This window comes from Thermomyces lanuginosus, assembly GCF_041956635.1.
Source record: "Thermomyces lanuginosus strain ATCC 200065 unplaced genomic scaffold VTN49scaffold_7, whole genome shotgun sequence".
Lineage (NCBI taxonomy): Eukaryota > Fungi > Ascomycota > Eurotiomycetes > Eurotiales > Trichocomaceae > Thermomyces > Thermomyces lanuginosus.
The window spans coordinates 645,048-665,714 of NW_027192341.1; the positions used below are offsets into that span (position 1 = coordinate 645,048).

The 20,667-nt window shown below is 52.5% G+C and overlaps 8 protein-coding genes across 8 annotated transcripts; 3 read left to right on the plus strand and 5 right to left on the minus strand.

Annotated features, from left to right (window-relative positions):
• Positions 1-40: 40 nt before the first annotated feature.
• On the plus strand, positions 41-2,590 carry VTN49DRAFT_7692 (uncharacterized protein; the record flags this gene model as incomplete). The annotated part of the gene is made up of 4 exons (XM_069415989.1): positions 41-172; positions 233-393; positions 446-1,499; positions 1,553-2,590. 4 exons carry the CDS (start codon positions 41-43, stop codon positions 2,588-2,590), a joined length of 2,385 nt encoding a protein of 794 aa, XP_069272053.1.
• A 394-nt stretch (positions 2,591-2,984) lies between these two features.
• VTN49DRAFT_7693 (uncharacterized protein) lies at positions 2,985-3,266 on the plus strand (the record flags this gene model as incomplete). The annotated part of the gene is made up of 1 exon (XM_069415990.1): positions 2,985-3,266. One exon carries the CDS (start codon positions 2,985-2,987, stop codon positions 3,264-3,266), a length of 282 nt encoding a protein of 93 aa, XP_069272054.1.
• Positions 3,267-3,321: 55 nt separating this feature from the next.
• Positions 3,322-5,057, minus strand: VTN49DRAFT_7694 (uncharacterized protein; the record flags this gene model as incomplete). The annotated part of the gene is made up of 5 exons (XM_069415991.1): positions 3,322-3,345; positions 3,402-4,473; positions 4,523-4,619; positions 4,675-4,836; positions 4,892-5,057. 5 exons carry the CDS (start codon positions 5,055-5,057, stop codon positions 3,322-3,324), a joined length of 1,521 nt encoding a protein of 506 aa, XP_069272055.1.
• A 44-nt stretch (positions 5,058-5,101) lies between these two features.
• On the minus strand, positions 5,102-5,793 carry VTN49DRAFT_7695 (uncharacterized protein; the record flags this gene model as incomplete). The annotated part of the gene is made up of 5 exons (XM_069415992.1): positions 5,102-5,294; positions 5,347-5,358; positions 5,436-5,460; positions 5,518-5,564; positions 5,615-5,793. The coding sequence occupies 5 exons, from the start codon at positions 5,791-5,793 to the stop codon at positions 5,102-5,104; spliced, it is 456 nt and encodes a 151-aa protein (XP_069272056.1).
• Positions 5,794-6,270: 477 nt separating this feature from the next.
• Positions 6,271-11,254, plus strand: VTN49DRAFT_7696 (uncharacterized protein; the record flags this gene model as incomplete). The annotated part of the gene is made up of 4 exons (XM_069415993.1): positions 6,271-6,277; positions 6,698-6,934; positions 6,998-11,075; positions 11,131-11,254. 4 exons carry the CDS (start codon positions 6,271-6,273, stop codon positions 11,252-11,254), a joined length of 4,446 nt encoding a protein of 1,481 aa, XP_069272057.1.
• An 800-nt stretch (positions 11,255-12,054) lies between these two features.
• VTN49DRAFT_7697 (uncharacterized protein) lies at positions 12,055-13,216 on the minus strand (the record flags this gene model as incomplete). The annotated part of the gene is made up of 2 exons (XM_069415994.1): positions 12,055-12,617; positions 12,688-13,216. The coding sequence occupies 2 exons, from the start codon at positions 13,214-13,216 to the stop codon at positions 12,055-12,057; spliced, it is 1,092 nt and encodes a 363-aa protein (XP_069272058.1).
• Positions 13,217-14,155: 939 nt separating this feature from the next.
• On the minus strand, positions 14,156-15,224 carry VTN49DRAFT_7698 (uncharacterized protein; the record flags this gene model as incomplete). Its single annotated transcript, XM_069415995.1, has 3 exons — positions 14,156-14,239; positions 14,287-15,061; positions 15,130-15,224. The coding sequence occupies 3 exons, from the start codon at positions 15,222-15,224 to the stop codon at positions 14,156-14,158; spliced, it is 954 nt and encodes a 317-aa protein (XP_069272059.1).
• Positions 15,225-16,379: 1,155 nt separating this feature from the next.
• On the minus strand, positions 16,380-17,971 carry VTN49DRAFT_7699 (uncharacterized protein; the record flags this gene model as incomplete). The annotated part of the gene is made up of 5 exons (XM_069415996.1): positions 16,380-16,392; positions 16,456-17,493; positions 17,556-17,682; positions 17,738-17,870; positions 17,933-17,971. 5 exons carry the CDS (start codon positions 17,969-17,971, stop codon positions 16,380-16,382), a joined length of 1,350 nt encoding a protein of 449 aa, XP_069272060.1.
• Positions 17,972-20,667: the final 2,696 nt, after the last annotated feature.

Genomic DNA, 20,667 nt, shown 5'->3' on the forward strand with positions numbered 1-20,667 from the left:
CCATCGGTAGCATCGCGATTCGTTTCGCGTCGCAGCCAAAATGAACGGGGCACCGGCTGGCCAGAGCCTCTGGCAAGAGGCTCGCAATTCCGATGGTCGCGTATACTACTACAATGTCCAGACCAAGGCTACGCAATGGGAAAAGCCCGTGGAGTTGATGACTCCGGTTGAGGTTCGTATACCCTTCTTCGACGTGTTATCGCGTTATTCTGACCTGTCTTCCTTTTCAAAGCGCGCCTTAGCGAATCAACCATGGAAGGAGTACACAGCCGAAAATGGCCGAAAGTACTGGTACAACACCGAGACAAAACAGAGCACTTGGGATATGCCCGAGGTTTACAGGAATGCGCTTGCGCAGGCATCTGCTCGGCAACCTACAGGGTCGGCCGCAGGGTAAGTTTTGTACCTAAAATTCTTATGCAGGGGTCGAACTAAATGCGTGCAGTCCGACCTTTGTCGCCGGAGGTGCCACTTCGTATCAGCAATACAGTCAGCCCTCACGCGATCGGGACGAACATGATCGAGGAGCCACCGACCGTCGTGGAGGCTATGGCCCGGATACAAACGGGGTTCTGGCTGCGTCCTCTGCGTCGCTTCAGAGATCTGAGCCGGAGTACAGCACGCTTGAGGAGGCGGAGAATGCCTTCATGAAACTGTTGCGCCGGGCTGGTGTACAGCCTGATTGGACCTGGGAACAGGCTATGCGCGCAACGATTAGGGACCCACAGTATCGCGCATTGAAAGATCCCAGAGACCGTAAAGCCGCTTTCGAGAAATACGTAGCTGAAGTCCGCGCGCAGGAGGAGGATCGCGCCAAAGAGAGATATGCTAAACTGCGCGCAGATTTCAACACGATGCTGAAAAGACATCCTGAGATCAAACATTATAGTCGATGGAAAACCATCCGCCCGATCATCGAGGGCGAAACGACCTTTAGGGCGACTAACGATGAAAACGAGCGGCGCCAGCTCTTCGAAGAGTACAAATATGAGCTCAAGAAGGAGCACATGGAGCGAGAGGCCGCGACGCGCAAGGCTGCTATGGATGAGCTCACGTCGATCCTCAAGGTCATGAATCTTGAGCCGTACACAAGGTGGTCGGAGGTGCAGGGAGTCTTGGAATCCAACGAGAGGATTCGAAACGACGATAAGTTCAAGACCCTCACGAAGTCCGACATTCTGACGGCGTTTGAGAATCATATCAAGTCCCTTGAGCGCGCGTTCAATGATGCTCGGCAGCAGCACAAGGCCGCCAAGGCCCGAAGAGAGCGTCACAACCGAGAACGGTTCATCGAACTGCTGCAGGAGTTGCGTTCGCGTGGCAAGATCAAGGCCGGCAGCAAATGGATGGACATTCATCCATTGATTGAGAATGATCCGCGGTACGTTGCAATGCTCGGTCAAGATGGCTCGACGCCACTAGATCTGTTCTGGGACATGGTAGAAGAGGAAGAGCGGTCGCTACGAGGACCGCGGAATGATGTTCTTGACGTGCTCGATGTAAGACCTATCTCACACACAGTGATTGGTCCACAAACTAATTGTTGCCCTAGGACAAACGCTACGAAGTGACCCTGAAAACCACATTCGACGAGTTCGCATCTGTGATGGCCACTGACCGGCGAACAGCAAAGATTGATCCGGAAATTCTCCGGCTCATCTTCCAGCGGATTCAGGAGAAGGTGCAGCGGCGGAACGAGGATGAGCGGCACGCCTCTGACCGCCACCAGCGGCGAGCCATTGACGCCCTTCGTTCCCGGATCAAACGGTTGGACCCGCCTGTGCGCGTCGGGGACACGTGGGAGCAGGTTCGGCCGCGGCTTGAGAAATACGAAGAGTATGCGGCGCTGGAGTCGGACGAGCTGCGCCAGAGCGCCTTTGAAAAGGTAATGCGGCGCCTGCGGGAAAAGGAAGAGGATGCAGAGCGCGAACGAGAGCGCGATCGTGAACGCGATCGGGACCGTGACCGTGAGCGGGATCGCGACAGGGACCGTGAGCGAGACCGTCGCCGCGGTGATCACTACGACCGCTCCGAGCGGCGCGAGTCCCGCAGCGGGTCGTACCGGCGGCGCATGGAGACAGCCCGCCTCAGCCGGACCCCCGAACCTGACCCATATGAAGCCGACCGCCGCAAGGCCCAGGCCGACCGCGAGCGCTCCTACCGACGCGTCAGCGGTCTCTCTCCCGTCCGGGACCGCCGTGACCGGGACCGGGACCGGGACCGGGACCGTGATCGTGACCGTGATCGCGATCGCCGCATGCTCAGCTACTACGACCGTGAGCGGCGCGACCGCGAAGAGGAGCGCGAGCGCCTGTACCGCTCACGGGCGGACCCGCGCAGCAGCCGCGACGAGCTAGACTATGGCGATGGCGGCGGTGGCGTCGGCGGCCGCTCCACCAGCAGCACCACAGCACCAGTAAGTAGTACCAGTGACCGCCGGCGGAGACGGGACAGCGATGCAGCAGTGGACAGCATGGACCCTGGCCGCGGCGTCAAACGGTACCGGCGCGATAAAGAAGAGGAAGCCATCAAGAAAGAGGAAAAGGCCATCCATTCAGGCAGCGAGGAGGGTGAGATTGGGGAAGACTGATCGAGTTCGGTCTCTCCCACGTCTATTGCCTGACATCAGAACAGAGGACCTTGTGAGTCGAATCGTCTTCTCGATTCCTCGTCGATTCATTGATTCAGCAGCTTTATTTGTATCAAGATTCGTTTTTATCTACTTTGTAAGTCAAAGACAGTTGTAGGATACAAGCAATGGTTATCAATAATCGAAAACTATCCCATTTGAGAGTCACAATCAACTTTTCAAAAGAGTGTAATGATGCACCCGCTGATGATCATCTATAACCATTCTTGAAACTCTATTTTGTCTTGTCTCTCGTCTATGCATAACAGCCGAGGTCATACCAAAGCATGCAGACTGGCCGTAACAATCAACGGGCGAGCACAATCATTCAACTGAATAAAAACCAGGCACCCGGATGTGTGTCCGAGACAGAAATGAACATGATTTTATATCGAGTCGCCGATATCGTCCTTTACCGGGTGGTCGACGCCGCGGTGGTCCGACGTGTGAAAGAAGATGTGTCAGCCGCAAAGACCGGTGGACTCGCGAGCCGATGCGCGAGCGGCTCGTCCTCGTCGTCCTCATCTCCCAGCTCGACAGACTGATCTCGTCGAGATCGACGCCTGCCAACGCCGGAAGACTTTACAAACCGGACGCCGCATTTCCGAGCCAGATCCCAGCGGCGGCGCCGGTATAATTCGCGACCATCATACCAGTGATGGTCGCGATGAGGCCCATGTAGGACGCCCTTCTCAAGCTTCTTCTTCCAGGAAGAACTATTCAGGATCGTTAGTAAGTGCCGTATTTCATTGAGACAGGAGAGGATACGTACGTAGTTCCCGCTCAGCTTCTGCTCCTGATCCAGCTGGCTCTGGTGCTTGTTGATACGCGGCCGGAAGCTGTTGGGATCGCGGCGGAACGTCACGTCCAGGTTTTGCAGGAACTTGTTGCAGCCCGTAAGGAGCGACTCCGGCGCATTGGCGTGCGCATCGACAGATGGCTGTCCGTCGAACACGATGACGCGGTCAGCCAGATAGGTGGCCATGATGAAGTCGTGCTCCACAATAAACGCTGTCTTCTTCGTGTGCATGATGAACCGCTTGATGACTCTAGCCGCGACAATACGCTGCTCCGAGTCGAGGTATGCACTCGGCTCGTCAATCAGGTAGATATCTGCTGGCATGCCGAGCGCGAGCACAATAGCGACACGTTGCAGTTCACCACCAGACAGGTTCTGAACCTCCTGGTCGATAAAGTCATCAATCTTGAGAGGCTTGTAAACGTCCGTCTGGAACTGCGGCGACAGGAATGCGGCCTTAATCTTCTTGAAGAACAGCTGACGGACCGTGCCCTGGAACTTCGGCGTGATCTTCTGCGGTTTCATGCTGATGTTCAAACGCGGCACGGTGACATTGCCGTCCGGCTTCTCGGCACCAGCCAACATCTTGCAGAACGTGGTTTTGCCAGTGCCGTTCTCACCCATCATGACAATGATCTCCGAGTCAGTGAACTTGCCAGCGTCGATCTTCAGATGGAATTTGCCAAGGGTCTTCTCCATGGCAGGGTAGCTGAAGGTGCGGCCCTTATCGGCTGCGAAGTCATCCCCCGCTTCGGCAATACGGAAAGTCAAAGTTTCCTCGCGGAAACGCAGGTTCTCGGTCGGAATGTGGCCGTCAAGGAAAATGTTGATTCCTTCACGCACAGAGGCGGGCAGAGTAACAACACCGTACACCGCCGGCTTGCCATAGAGCACGCAGATGAAGTCAGACAGATAGTCCAAGACTGACAAATCGTGCTCGACTACAATTACGTAGTCATCCGGCCGCAAAAGTTCCCGAATGGTACGGGCGGCACTAAGACGCTGCTTGACATCCAAGTAGGAAGACGGCTCATCGAACATATAACTTCAGACAGTCAGTATGTTTACTTGCACATATGAACATTTCAACTTACACATCAGCCTCCTGGACGCAGACCAAACCAATGGCAAAGCGCTGCAACTCTCCACCGGAGAGAAGGCTGATATCCCGGTCCTCAACTTGCCGCAGCTCTGTTATTCGTTAGTACTTAGCGCAAAACGACGGCTTACGTGGTGCACCACTGACCGAGAACGTCCATGATATGATCCAGATTGTCCAGTTGAGCACGAGCCTTGATGAGCTCGCCGACCTCTTTTACGGGCCCCTTGACGGCTCGGGGAATCTGGTCAACATACTGCGGCTTGACAACGGCCTTCAGATTGTCCTCCAGGATCTTTGTGAAGTAGTCTACGGCAAATCAGTACCGATTCAATCGAACTCCATGTGTAGACAACAAACGTACTCTGAAGTTCGGAACCACGGAAGTATCGCAAGATCTCCTCCCAGTCCGGCGGGTCATCATATCTACCCAGGTTCGGTTTGAGCTTGCCGCTCAGGATTTTCAGCGCTGTGCTCTTCCCGATACCATTGGTGCCGACAAGACCCAGAACCTGTCCCGGTCGTGGCATAGGGAGACGGTGCAGTTTAAAGCTGTTGGCCGAGTATCGGTGGGTCACTTGGGTATCCAAGTTGGTAGGCAGGTTGATGATATGGATGGCACCGAACGGGCATTTTTTCGGGCAGATACCGCAACCAATGCAGAGGCTCTCGGAGATGAAGGCGATTTTGGAATCAGGCGTGACTTCGATGCAGAGCTTCCCGGTTCGAACGACAGGGCACGACTTTTTGCATTCTTGTCGGCATTTCTACATCGGTCAGTATATTCTCTGCTTCTCTCGCCGCACATTGTTGACGCACCTTGGGTTTGCACTGCACACCTCGAATGGTCCGTATTAGCACTGGGAAATTTTAAGGCCACGCGGGGTAAAATGAATTCGCATGCTGACCTTGTCGCTGTTGACAATGGCAACTCTACACAAGACAACTCATTAGCCCGAGTTAAATAAGCTATAAGAATGGCACACATACCTGGTAAGTTTGTCGGCCATGGTGTTCTATGGCTGCTGGCAACGACCCTGGTCACACTGTTAAGCGCTGCACGGTGCTCAGAGGACGGTGCACCAACTTGAATATAAGGCGCGATCGAGATCGAATGGTGCTCAGCGAGCTGCGCAACGGAAGAATAGGGTCGCTCTGCACAAAGTCTTCAGCCAGAGCCGAGGGGTTGTTGTCGAGACTCAAACTGAGGGGCACCACGTAAAATCTCAACCCGTCCGTTGTGGGATGATGGGGCTGGGCCGTCATTGGGCGGCATGGGAATGCCTGAGGCATAAAAGACAAATCAGCATTGGCTTGTCTTTGATTGGCCGATGGCGGAAGAAACAAACAGGACAAACAAAGGCACGTGAGCAACTGGATCCACGTGACCGTTCCAGATTGCCAGCACCGCCCCTTGCCGCTTTTGACCTAGTGACTAAATTAATCAGCCAATCACCGAGTATTTCTCTAACCGACCCACTAAATAGCTATTTTTGATTGGGCGATCTGAAAACCGGACTGAATATTTGGCCTCAGGCACCACACCCGGGGCCAACCGCAGGCCTTGACTCGCCGTCGCCCACCGAATCTCCCCCTACGACTCTTTTGATGCTCTCCGTCTCCCAAGGCTTCTCCAGCCTCTGACCACCACCTTGTCCACCATTTCCCCCAACTCCGTCCGCTCCTTTTTCTTCTTTTTGCTTTGCTGATTACGGGAAGACCCCTCCGGGGGTTCAGCAAATCATGGATTGTAAGTTACACTTCTTGTTTGCCCTCTGAGACGCGTCCTATGCCCTGTATATACTTCATCGCCGGCCCTCTAGTCCCCACTCCAGATCGCCGAATGCACCGTTCTGTCTGATGCTATGTACTCCTGAACTCCCGGTGAGGCCGGCGGCGGTGTCGCCGTGATTAGGGATACTGCCTAGCCTCGCCTGTGTCTGTCATTGGTGCCATTGTGCCCTCCATCGACCCTCCATCGCCTTCATCAAAGTTTCATCCAAACTGGGTTCTTCCATCTCAGTCCTCACCGAAGATGCCGATTCCTGCCCTTTGTGCTTGCTCTAGACCCATTTCCTCGGTCGCCTGTCGTGCAGCTACGTCTCTATCATACTTTTGCTGCTGTCCGAGCTGAATCGCAGTTCCAATGCTGACTTCTGCTGCTCAATAGCCTCTGGCATGGTGGTCCCTTCTACCTCCGAGCCACCAACCATGATGCCAGTACCGAACGGAGACAATCAAAGCCCTGCCCCTTCTTCCGCACTGGAGGGAGACGAGAAGCCCCAGAGCAATGTCGAAAGCCATCCATCACCTTCACCCGATAACACTGCGACCGCGTCCGCATCCGCGCACGACGGGAACCATCGCCAAACACCACAGCATGCAGACTCCAGCTCCGAGAAGTCGGGTAATATTAACCCAATGCCTGTAGTTTTATCTTCCTTCTATGCCGCTGACAACGGCTTTCTAGGTACTGGTCGTGGTGTCAAGCGAAAATCGTCAAGCGTGGATGAATTGGAGTACATGCGCCAGAATCCAGAGCTGTATGGATTGCGTCGGAGCAATCGTCCCAGGACGCAGCCGCGCCATTTCATCGATGAGTCGTCCTCTGACGACGAGCCAGTGGTGTCTCGAAGTAAGCGGCGACGGCCGAACCCCGAGCCGGCCTCCAAGCGCTCGTCGCGTTCGATGACTCCTTGGTCGGAATCCGATTCCGACAGCGATGATGAAGAATACGGGGGTCCTCGTGCTCGCGCGCGGCGGTTGAAGCAGCGACGTCAGGTTCAACAGCCGCCAGCGGAAATCCCTCGCTTCTCCACTCGGAACGCTACCAAGGTCGCAAACTATAATGAAGATTCGGATGATAGTATGTTTGAAGATGAAGAAGACCTAGCTCCCAACTACTGGGTCACAGCCGAAGAGGACAACTCTCCCGCTGTGGATGTTGTCCTAGATCACCGCTTCAAGGATGGCGTCGATCCTAAGCAACCTGAAAAGATCACCAAGTGGGATTGTGAATTCTATATTAAATGGCAGGGGAAATCGCACTACCATGCGACATGGGAGACAGCCGAGACTCTGGCTTCATGTCGAGGGCATCGCCGAGTGGACAACTACTTCAAGAAAGCCATGGACGAGCTGGAGATGTTCAATGACCCGGATGTACCTCCCGAGGAAAAGGAAAAATGGAACCTCGACCGCGAGCGTGACATCGAGGCATTGGAAGACTACAAGACAGTAGAACGGATCATCGCTCGACGTGAAGGTGATGACGGACCAGAGTGTCTAGTGAAATGGAGACGACTCTTCTACGACTCATGTACATGGGAAAGTGAATCCCTGATCCGGGAGATTGCTCTGGATCAACTGGATACATTCTTGGACCGCTCAAATCGTGTCGTTACTTGCGACAAGAAGGAAGCGAATCCGGCAACAAGAAGTCCCTTTGTTCCCATCACTTCGTCGCCGGACTTTTTGAAGAATGGAGAACTGAAGGAGTTCCAGGTGACTGGCGTCAACTTCATGGCGTTCAACTGGACGCGGAATCAGAACGTGGTCCTTGCCGACGAGATGGGTCTTGGAAAGACCGTGCAGACCGTTGCCTTTATCAGCTGGCTTCGCCATGCGCGCCGCCAGGAGGGACCCTTCATCGTCGTTGTCCCGTTATCGACATTGCCCGCCTGGGCAGAAACATTTGAGACCTGGACTCCTGATATTCACTTCGTTGTCTACAATGGTAATGAGACGGCACGCAACATCATCAAGGAATACGAGCTCTTCATGGATGGGAATCCTCGCAAGCCCAAGTTCAATGTCATGCTTACCACCTATGAATACGTATTATTGGACGCCGGGTTTTTGAGTCAGATTCCTTGGCAATTCATGGCTGTTGATGAAGCTCATCGGTTGAAGAACCGCGAGTCTCAACTCTACTCTAAGCTCCTGGAATTCAGAGCACCCGCCCGGCTACTCATCACCGGGACCCCGATCCAAAATAACCTGGCTGAGCTGTCCGCTCTCATGGACTTTCTGAACCCGGGCCTGGTCGAGATCGAAGAGGACCTCGACCTGAAATCTGAGGCTGCTGCGAAGAAGATTGCGGAATTGGCTGAAGCTATTAAGCCTCTTATGCTTCGGCGGACAAAAGCCAAGGTAGAATCAGATCTCCCGCCTAAAATTGAGAAGATCATCCGTGTGGAGTTGGCCGATGTCCAGCTAGAATATTACCGGAATATTCTGACCAAGAACTATGCTGCTCTTAATGAGGGCGCTAAGGGACAGAAACAGTCCCTTCTGAATATCATGATGGAGCTAAAGAAGGCCAGCAATCATCCTTTGATGTTCCCCAGCGCCGAGGCCAAGCTTCTTGACGGTGTGACGCGTCGGGAAGATAGATTGCGAACAATTATCACTACCAGTGGGAAGATGATGATTCTGGACCAGTTGTTAGCCAAGTTGAAGCGGGACAATCACCGGGTACTTATATTCAGCCAAATGGTAAAAATGCTGGATATTCTGGGTGACTACATGACGTACCGAGGGTACAAGTACCAGCGGCTGGATGGAACCATCGCGGCCGGACCACGTCGACTTGCAATGGATCAGTTTAATGCGCCCGACAGTGCCGATTTTGCCTTCCTTCTCTCCACTCGAGCTGGTGGCCTGGGAATTAACCTGATGACCGCAGACACCGTCATCCTTTTTGACTCCGACTGGAACCCGCAAGCGGATTTGCAGGCAATGGCTCGAGCTCATCGTATAGGACAGACCAAGCCTGTGAGCGTGTATCGGTTGGTGTCAAAGGAAACAATCGAAGAGGAAGTGTTGGAGCGCGCACGGAACAAGCTATTTTTGGAGTTCGTCACCATCCAGCGCGGCCTCACGGACAAAGAGGCGTTTCAGACCAAGCATGCCTTGCCTGTCGGAGAGCCCACTGGTGCGGAAGATATATCACGTATCCTCAAGAAGCGTGGCCAAAAGATGTTCGAGCAACACGACAACCAAAAGAAGCTGGAGCAGCTGGACATTGATGCCGTCCTGGCTAATGCCGAGTTGCATCAGACGGAGCAATCCAGCCTGGAGGCCGATGGAGGCGAGGAGTTCCTTCGGTCTTTCCAGTTCGTTGACGTCAAAGTCGATGACCTGAGTTGGGACGATATCATTCCCAAGGACCAGCTCGAGGAGATTAAGGCCGAGGAGAAGCGCAAGGCCGAGGAGAGGTACCTGGCAGAGGTGATTGAGCAGAATCGGCCTCGTAAGCGAACCGTTCCTGCAGAAAATCGTCAGGAACGTGAAGAGAGACGGGCGAAACGGCAAGCTCGGGCGAATGTGAGCGCTGAGGATGCTGACGGCGCGTCCGACTCGGACGGCGAGCTGGATCCCAAGCGACCGTTGAACGAGAAGGAGTATCGGCATCTTGTCCGCGCGCTGCTGCGATACGGTGACATTGATGAATGTGAGGAGGAGATTATACGTGAGGCTCGCCTTGTGGGACGCGACCGGGAGACTGTCAGGGCCGCGTACCGTGAGATCATGGATAAGGCCACTGAACTCGTAAAGGAAGACAACGAGAGGATGCAAGCCTTGGAGCAAGCGGGCAAAGTACCGACGAAGAAGGAAAGAAAGGCGGTCCTTTTTGACCTTCATGGTGTCAAGCGCCTGAACGCGCATTCTATTGTGGATCGCCCAGGAGAAATGCGATTGCTTCGCCGCGTTACATCAGCTGTGCCAGACTTCAGGAGCTTCCGGGTGCCCGAGGCGTCGAAGAAGGCTGACTATTCCTGCTCCTGGGGGGCACGCGAGGATGGGATGCTGTGTGTTGGCATTGCACGACATGGCTACGGTGCGTGGGCGCAAATTCGGGACGATCCCGATCTCGGCCTGAAAGACAAGTTCTTCCTGGAGGAGAATCGGGTAGAAAAGAAGAATGAGCGGATGAATGGTGAAGTGAAGACAACGAAGTCGCCGGGAGCCGTGCATCTCGTTCGCCGTGCTGATTACATCATTTCTGTCTTGAAGGACAAGATGGCCAACGGAACAGACCCCACCGCCAAGAGAGCGGTCGAGAACCATCATCGAACAAGCAAGAAAGCCAAGGATAGTCATCGTCGGCAGGACAGTGTCTCAGCGTCTCCCGCTCCCTCCAGTCGCAAAGCACAGCGAGAAGCAGATCGGGCGCGGCATCGGTCTCAAACACATGGAGTTCGAGACAGCGTTGAGCGGGCTAATACTCCCAAGTCAGAATCCCGAAGCAAGTCCAGCGCACCATCAGATAAGCCACACAAGCGCAGCCTCAACGGTGGCCCTGATGGTGGGTCACGACACCGTAGCAGTAGTACGACTGCTCAACCATCCAATACCAGCGTGGAGGACCTCGTCTTCGAGCCGATCCAACACCATTTGGAAACGCTGTCCAACACCACGAAGTCGCAAATCCGTGACAAGGCTCAACGGGCGGCTCAACTGCGGCGGCTGGTTCGCACAGTGGGCGATTTCATCACGGAAGCACTTGCGGGTAACACAGTGAATGGGCTGGAGGACCGTCTATGGTAAATTCTCATTTCTCGATGTTTTTGGTGATCTTCATGTGCTGACAGAAATCAGGAGCCATGTGGGTCGTCGGTATTGGCCAAACGGACAAGCGGACTGGCAACAGCTCAAGAGCCTTTACGAGCGGGTGGTGGCTGCTGATAAGGAGGCTGCTGGGAAGGAAACCAACGGCGCTTAGTCGGCGATATGCCGAGATTCTTATTCGACGTTTCCCTACGAGGATCGGGGATGTGGCCACGAAGAATCATGAACCAGAATTTCATTCGCATTATGCTCTGCGCGTCGGTGTTAAATTAGTACATGTTTTGTTCATTGTGCATTGGTTTGGCGTCGGGGATTGACGGCTCAACGATGTATAAAATGGGGGTTTGTCTCTTGTTTGCATGTTCCGTGGGTTTGTGTATTTTCACATGTTGATATTTTCTGCTCGCGGCTGGGACGAGGCAGCAGGGAAGATCTCATATCCTTGTCACGGGATGGTGGATGCGAAAACGGAGAGGAGTTGACAGTCCTCGTCGAGACCCTTGCGTCGTTCGAGCATTTAGCACATTTGGATGGACTGATATGGATCTTGGGTGGGTTTGATGGTACTCATGGCTTGAATTTGATTGTGATATTGTGCCAGCTATTGATGCATTAGGCCGCGGATTGTGAAGGAGTCATGTTAGATATGATAACAAAGAAGGTTTGAGATACTCTGAACATCATTCTCTGTTTAGCCCGCGTTGTATGAGCTTCTGCGGAGGATGCGAGATGAAATCGAATAGACAGTACCATTCCAAACATCAGGTCTAGAATACACGTCTCAATCATTACCATTGATACAAATGACTCGAGATAGCCAAATACCGAAAACGAAAGCTGCCACAATCAAACGCCCGAAACACCCATTGCGAAACCTGTACTATGCCATGTCCCATAAATTAAAACAGCAAAGTAAACTGCAATAAGAATAACTAGGAATCAAAGCATCAAGGTTCATGATGCCTGCTCAACTTCCGGCTTGTTCTTGGCCCGCGACTCCTCGGTCAGCGCCAATAGTCGCCGCTCTGCCTCCTCGAGGTCCTTGAAGACGGCCTCCTTCTCGCACCATGCCCGTTTCCGCCGCGGTTCGATACGTGCCCACTCCTCTTGCAGCTTGGCGGTTTCAATTTCCGCCCAGTGGATCTGCCGCCGGAGAAGCCGATAGAGATCTCGCGGGCGCATGGATAGCTCATGCTCGTCGAAACCGAGATCTGGGCCGAACTCGGGGAAGTTGATCGCGCCGTCGAGGTCTTCAGCTTCGGTAGAGGCCGGTTCGCCATTAGCGGCGGTTTGATGTTGCTGTTGCTGCTGTTGTTGATTGTGTTCTGTGTCATCTCGGGGCCCGAAACTGAGCTTCAGTTTGATGCGCTGTACTTTGCTGGTCGGTGTCCCGGTGGCTTCCGATGCCGCGCTTTGGCCCTTTGGAACGGGATCGGAGGGGCGCAATGGATCCGTTTCGTGGACTGTCCGCATATGCTTTGCCAATGCGTCGGAACGGGTGAAGCTGCGGTCACATTCTGCAAGACATCTTAGCTCTTTGCTCTTCCGGATCCGGCAGGGGAGAAAAGGGTAGAGGGAAATGCTTACCTGGAAGAGCACAGTAAAATGGTTTCTCACGTGTATGGCTCCGCATGTGTGCACGTAACGCATAGCCACTGGCATGCGTCTGACCCTTGCGAGGGCAATCAATCCATTCGCACGAGTACTTCTTCTGTCTGGTTCCAATGTGGTCGTTGTGGATGTGCTTGACGAGAGCATCCATGTTTCCGAGGTCGCCTGCGTCGCACCCATCCCAGCGACACACCGACACTTGCTCCGCTGGATCCTGGTCGTACAGCCAAACCGACGACTCGTAGTAAGGGATGGACCCGTCCGTGTCCGAAGAGATCGAGGTCGAGGGAGACGTCGGCACGTGGACGGGTTCCTCGTTGTCGTTGACGGATGAGAGAGGCGTCTGTGCGGCATCCCATGTCGCAACGCCCGTGCGACGGCGTTTGGATGGCGGCTGTGAGGCCGACGCTGGCGGCGGCGAGCCCTCGTCCTTGTCGAGCTTGACGTCCTCCGTCAGCTCATCGGAGGCGATTGAGGTAAGCGGCGAGCCTGGCGAGTCCGCCATCGGTATGGGCAATTAGACTGTATAGAAAGGTGAGGGCAAAGAAAATTGCGAAGACGAAGTGATTTGCACTTTTGCTTTAAAATTACTCAAGATTCGAGCGTCGCGGCGCGACAATGCGAGCTGTCGAGTCCAGCAGGCGGAGAACACGTGACTCGAGACTTGATGGCGGAAATTTTCGTTTTTTTCCCAAGTCCGACACAACTTGAACTCAACTACACTGTGAGCATTGGTCCTTGGAACATGAATCTCTTTGTTCAAGTGGAATCATTGGGTAAGTCTATCTCATTTCCATGTCTTTTTGCCGTCTTCAGGATGAGCAAAAAGTGAATTCTGCAATACCGACAGTTTCCCTTTTTGAGTGAAACTGATTGCGGACTCCTTCTACACTTGATCTGATGCATTGGTTCTCCTCTTGGATTTCCTCCAAGCTCGATTGCGCTTGCAGATTGCTAACGCAGGGAACAGGTGAACTGTAGGATAATGCGACTCTGTTGCTTTCATAGGTGAATATTTGCGAATGCTACTATTTGACGAAGAGCGCTTCTTTCGTCTGCGTGTATAAACTGACTGTACTCTGTATCCGTGTTTGCTTTTGATGTCCTCGGGAAATGAGAATTACTTCTTTAGTTTGCTCCCTTCCCATCTACGCCCCTGAGCTCAATGACCAGCAAGCTAGGGAAAGCGTCATTCAGGGCTTGTTTATTAGCCGCTGCCATCTGCATTTTTGGATCCAGCTATTGAGGAAACTTTGTATCCGAATTCTCGTCAATTCCAAGGCTTCATCATTGAATCAATCAGTTGAACATGAACGGTTCTTTGGACCTCATCACCTCGCTCAACACTCCAGCCGACGAAGACACAGTAACCAAGTCCAAATCATCTTACCCCTATTTCTACAATAGGGTTATATTTGAGAATTTCCTTCCATTGGCCAGAAGTTCACTTCCTTGGGGCCACCTCATCAATTGAGTGAATCCAATCCAAGAAAGACGACAAAACCCACGCTGGATCCAACGGCGGATGCTGCGATGAAGTCGGCTCGAACTGCTCGCAGAATTAGCCGCATTTACCGTCCGTGTCGGAGACCCAACAGACTGAGAGGCAAAAGTCATAGACAAGGATGCAAGGACGGAGTGGTCAGAACTAGAGGACTGTGTGCTGACGGGCTTCATGGATGCGGAAGATGTCGGCAACTGGTGAAGGATAGAGGTGCTGGTATTGGCACCGGCACTGGCACTGACACTGACACTAGCCAACGAAAGGGGATGTTCTGCCAAGGAACTGCTCGATGGAATCGACAAACTGGTCGGCCATTCAGACGCAGACACAGGCGTGCTGCTAGCTGTGCTGGACGAAGGACTCCATGATGAAGATCTCGCGGACCGTCGAACGGCTGAATTGGGCTTCGGCGTCGGGCTTGCAGGCAGAGTCCCTTTGCTCGTTGCGAGAATACTAAATATGGCTAAATCGATAGCATCGTCATGGCAATCGTCATAGACATCATGATCGTAAGGGTCATCAGGGCCGTCATAATCATAAAGGTCCGAGTCACGAGGATAGGGGTTGTTATAATCGTAAGGACCGTCACGATCAGAAGGGTCATTATAGTCGTAAGGGTCGTCATGAACATCATAATTGTCATGATCATAAGAATCGTCGTAAAAGTCGTCGTCCTCGTAGTAAATATAGACATTGCCATCCTTACGGTGGCCGGATGATGCGCCGGGACCGTTCTTGACAGTCGCCTCCGCCCACTTGTCGATATCCCCTTTGTCGGGGACCATTCTGCGGAGATCATCCAAATACGGCTCCAGCAAAACGTCGATGTCATAAGGATCTTTAAGTCTCTATATTGGTCAAGTCAGAAACAAATCATCCTCAGACTTAGTCTACGGGATTGACAACTGACTCACCTATCGTCCTGATGCGACGAATGGACAGGATATTCGCTGACGACGCTGGATACCACCAGCGCCGCCAATCCAAACAGGAGGGTTGCGCGGACCATTGCGACCGACTTTCACGATGAACTAAAGCTCAGTGACAAAGACGTTCTCACGGCATAACCCTGCAACGCTACAGTAGAGAGTGGAAGTAGAAACCATGGGAAGCACGACTTAAAGGACGAGCATCATCGGCTCTATAAAAGCACCTCTTAAGTGAACAGCACAAATACGTGCGACCCGTTCCTGGGCATGAGAGACGTTGGTTGATTGGTCTCTCCAGGTTTTCAAGATGAATCGTCAGAGCCTACTCGCATTCCGGTCAGTGTCAAGCCACTCGCTGGCACATGCATAAGGAATCCGCCGGTCATGAGAGATGAGCCAAGCATATCCTCTTTTATTGTTAGAAAAGCAATCTCATGTTGCAGTTTACCGACCTTGCTGTCCAGCATCGTTGCTCAGGAACAAGTTTTGAAGCATGCTGTACTTCTTCTAATCCCAATTTCCCTGTTTGCGTGTATCCATCCTTGTTTATTCAAGGAGATCTGCCCGTAATGCATAGTAAAAGCACTAACTACACATGGTCCCGTCCGTTATCACAGCTAGGATTGACATTCACCAGAATGGTGCCCATCACCGTCGCCGAAATAGCCACGCAGGGTTGAGTCGAGCAATACCAAATAGCGCGAAGATTCTACGAAATCAGCGTCATTCCTCTCCAGTGTCCGGCACGGAGTAGGACAATTGTGCAAGATCTTCGGAATTCTGATATTCAAGTCCTTTCCTACTGCATGCAGCCTCCAGAAATCATCTAGCAGTAGAATCGTTACGAGGATAATGCTGTAGGTACCCTACGGGAGACACGCATATACAGCAATTAGAGGCAAGAGTTGCAAATCGCACTCAAGACATTGAGGAACTTGTCACGAAATATGTATTTGATTAGAAATGAAATACAACAGTCATCCCACTTGATGTTGAATAAACCCATGTCCTAATTTTCCAAGTCACAACCCAATGCATACACAATCAGAACAAACCTTGACATGCCGCCATCATCTGAGAAACTTTTGCCGTTGAAGGTCAAATGCTCATGAGTTCTAAGTTGAGAGAACTCTGCCGACTCGAGTCATAACATCGTAGCCTTAAATGTTGAACAAGTCTATGCCACCATGTGCGCCGAAAAGCCAACAAAGACAAGGGGGGTATCAATTTTAAATCTAGTAACGGTAGCTGTATGAATCATTTTCGTCAGTACAAGTCTTGAAAGGTGGTCTGGGGGAAAGGGTAACTCACATATCGCTCTTGTAAGGACCCTTGACGTCCAGACCAAGGTAGTCGGCCTGGACGGGTGTGAGAGTGGTGAGCTTGGCGTTGACGTGCTCCAGATGCAGTCTGGCAACCTCTTCATCCAGGATCTTAGGGAGAACGTAGACACCAACGGGGCGACGACCCTCGGAGCGGAACTCGGGGTATTTGGCAGCGAATTCAGCATCGCCTGCCTTGTACAGGGCAATCTGGGCCAGGACCTGGTTCGAGAAGGAGCACGACATGACGAACGAGGAGTGACCCGTGGCACAGCCCAGGTTGACCAGACGCCCATCGGCCAGCAGAATAATGTGGCGGCCATTAGGCATCAGGTAGCGATCCACCTGTGGCTTGATGTTTTGGACGGACTTGGCATTGGCCTTGAGCCAGGCAACGTCAATCTCGACGTCGAAGTGGCCGATGTTGCAAACAATGGCATCGTTGCGCATGACCTCGAAATGACGGCCAACGATAATGTCACGGCAACCAGTGGTGGTGACAAAGATTTGACCCAGAGGAGCGACCTCATCCATGGTGTTAACCTCGAAGCCAGACATGGCAGCCTGGAGAGCATTGATGGGATCGATCTCGGTGACGATGACACGAGCACCCATGCTGCGGAGCGCCTGGGCACAGCCCTTGCCAACATCACCGAAGCCGGCAACCACTGCGATCTTGCCGGCGATCATGACATCGGTCGCACGCTTAATACCGTCAATCAGGGACTCCCGGCAACCGTAGTGGTTATCGAACTTGGACTTGGTGACAGAGTCATTGACGTTGATGGCGGGCACCAGCAGCTTGCCCTCCTTCAGCATGCGATAGAGGTGATGAACACCGGTGGTAGTCTCCTCGGAAATACCGTAGCAGTTCTTCAGCATCTCGGGGTACTTGTTGTGAACCAGAGCAGTCAGGTCACCACCATCGTCCAAGATGAGGTTGAGCTGCTTTCCATCCTTGAAAGCTCGGAGTTGCTGCTCCAGGCACCAGTTGTACTCCTCTTCCGTCTCACCCTTCCAGGCGAAACTGCGTGGTATGTTAGACACTGGCCGCAGAATAGGGAGACTTGAAACGGAATGTTTACTTACACAGGAATTCCAGCCGCAGCAATAGCAGCAGCGGCATGGTCCTGAGTCGAGTAGATATTGCAGCTCGTCCAGGTGACCTCAGCACCAAGGGCGGTGAGAGTCTCGATGAGGACAGCAGTCTGAATGGCTATTGAAAGTCGATTAGAAAAAGATTCGTGTAATCCGATGAGGATGAGGCATACTCATGTGCAAGCAACCCGCAATGCGGGCACCCTTGAGAGGCTGGTCGGCAGCGTACTTCTTCCGGATGGCCATCAGACCGGGCATCTCGACCTCAGCGAGCTCAATCTCCCGGCGCCCGAAGGCAGCGAGGGACTGGAGAACTTGTTAGTAACAATGTGGACGCGTCAATGGCCAGAGGAAATGCTGCCACATACGATGTCGGCGACTTTGAAGTTTTGAGCGGGGGCAGCCATTGTGTCGAATACAAGGAGTTCACTGAGGTCTGCTGGGAGATCAGTCAACTATTCTGGGTCCAGCATGCAAATTGCGGCTTCTGATCGTACCGAAGGTTTTGCTCAGGAAGGGATGGAGAGGAGAAAACTTGAGGTTGCTGGAGCAAAGAGGGGCATAAAATATCGGCAATTTAAGTCCGGCGGTGTTTGGCGCCTGAGCGAAGAAACTTGCCGGCGGGGACCCGGGGACGGAATCCGACAAGACTTTCAAACGCAGAATTTGCGGTGAGTTTGAAATCAATTGAGCGATTTGAAGCAGAATTTGAATGCCAAGCGCTCCAGATCTGCCCTCGTTCGGGGTATTTCTGAATTAGCCAATAAACAACCCAAACGCGACAAAATCACTTGGCCTAACCTAGAAACAGCTAAGTTGTTTTCAAAATATAGCCAATGATAATAAATTCCATGGTGCCGCCAGCCAATAGTTTTTGAAAATACCTGCACCTGTCGCAGGTGGGGCAACTTTGTTCTCAAGTCGGAGAAATCAGCCATTGCCTCAAGACTCAGGCACACCGTTCTTTGCCAGTGTTCCAGGTTGAGTTGCCCCTTTAATGACAGTACGAGATTCATGGCGCATTATTGGGCTTTCTGGATGCCTGATAGCACAAAACTTTCATTCCATACGTGAGATCAGTGATCTCGAACCGGACATTAACAGGTAAATGGCTGACGAATGTACGAATCTCTGACAAACTTCGGGGCCACGTAGAACTCAATTATGAACACGAAGCCATTCTCATGTCGGCATCTTGCAGAATTTCGCCCTCGTAATTCTTGTGTCGAACGGATTTTAGCGTCTTCCTCAGTGATCGAACTATATATAGCACAACGGTCAGTCACAACATACGAAAATGCTACTGCCCGATGACAGCGGAGTCTCGCCAACTCCAAACGGCTATGAAATTGTCCTCCCTGTTGCTGCTAATAGGGGTGTCAAGGAGGAGGTGAAGTCCCTGTTAGAGAGAGGCGCCGATGCTAATGCACAGAGCGGCTTTACCGCAGTGCTCTTCAGGCTGCTTCTCACTCGGATTCCGAAGAGATAGTGCAATTGTTGCTGGAGCGACGCACTGATGTCAATACAAATGGTGACTATTAGAGCAATGCACTTCATGTTGGTTCATTTCGGGGCCACTTGGAAATCCACCTGCTGCTGGAGAGTGGTGACAATGTCAATGCTGAAGGAGGCGATTGCGGTTATGCACTCCATGGCCGCTTGTCGGGAAGGTTCCCATGAATTGATGCAACTCCTGCTGGAGGGTGGTGCCATCATCAACGCGTTAGGTGGTCACTTTGGCGCGTCTCTCCAGGCCGCCTCCAAAAAGCAACTGCCGAAAGTTAAGGGAGGCGCTGATATTTAAGCGAAAGGTGATTATTCGGCACCGCCCTTTAGCAACAAAGAGGTTGAACAGTTGCTCTTAGAAAGAGGAGCGTATGTAAATCTGCAAAGGGGCTGCAATGCTACCGCTTCCATGCTGCCTCATTATGTGGCCACAAGGCGATAATGCAGCCTTTATTAGAAGGGGATGCTGATGTTAATGCACAAGGTGCCATTATGGAACCGCACTCCTGGCAGGCTCTTGGAATGGCCACAAGGAAATCATACAGTTGCTGCTAGAGACCTGGCCCGATAGCGGCGGACATGGCGGACGCCATGGCAATGCTCTTCAGGCTGGCTGCGACGGGAAGGACGAAAAGCCAATGCTGTTGGAAGGAGGTGCCAACGCCAATACCCAAGGCGGCTACGGAGTATTATGGCACCGCTCTCCAGACCACTTCTCATAAGGCCTGCCAGACAATTGTTGTTGGAAAGGGATACTAATCTCAATTTCCAAGGTGGCCACCATGGTACTGCTTTACAGGCTGTTCACCTCGGAGGTCACAAGGAAGGAGTACTACTACCGCTGGAACGAGGAGCCGATGCAAATGCACAAGGTGGCCAATTTGGCAACGCTTTGCAAGTTGTGTCTGCTTGGTGGGTCAGATGGCGCTGCTGCGGTTTAAGACAGGGATTGATAATGGCACTGGATTCAGGGCCGCTTCTCGCAGGGAACGTGAGGAAATTGTGCAGCTCCTCTTGGAGAATAGTGAATGTAGAAAAACGTGTTATGGTTTCTATTGACTTAAGTACCCACTATTCAGTTGTGTGTGGATCACGCAATTTTCACGGGAATCTTATGGTTCATGAACTGAATGATTGCTGCAGTGAGCAGACTGAATGTTTGAAAGGTGCTGATTCTATCGAGGATGTGGTTCACGAGATGCTCGATACTTCTGACAGCGGCTCTGCTGCCCTAGGGAAAAGTTCTAACCCTGATGTACCAAGGCACTGAGACACATGCTTCGACATGTGATCATAAAATCTGCAAAGGACAAAAATTACTTGCGAGCTAAGAGCTCCAAGGATCGCCTACTAACTTTATTTGGAAAGTCAACTACTAAATGAGGACTGAATTGACCCACTTACACAATCAATTGCAAACAACAGTCAAGAAAATTGAATAAGTGAACAGAAACGGAAACTGCTATACCGTATTTAGACTAGCGTCAGGATCAGCAGCCCAAGATGAAGTCAACGCGGCATTCACCATCACGACCTGTGAAAGAGCAAATGCTCTTGACCACTCAAAAAGCGTGCACACGCAAATGGATCTTTCCGC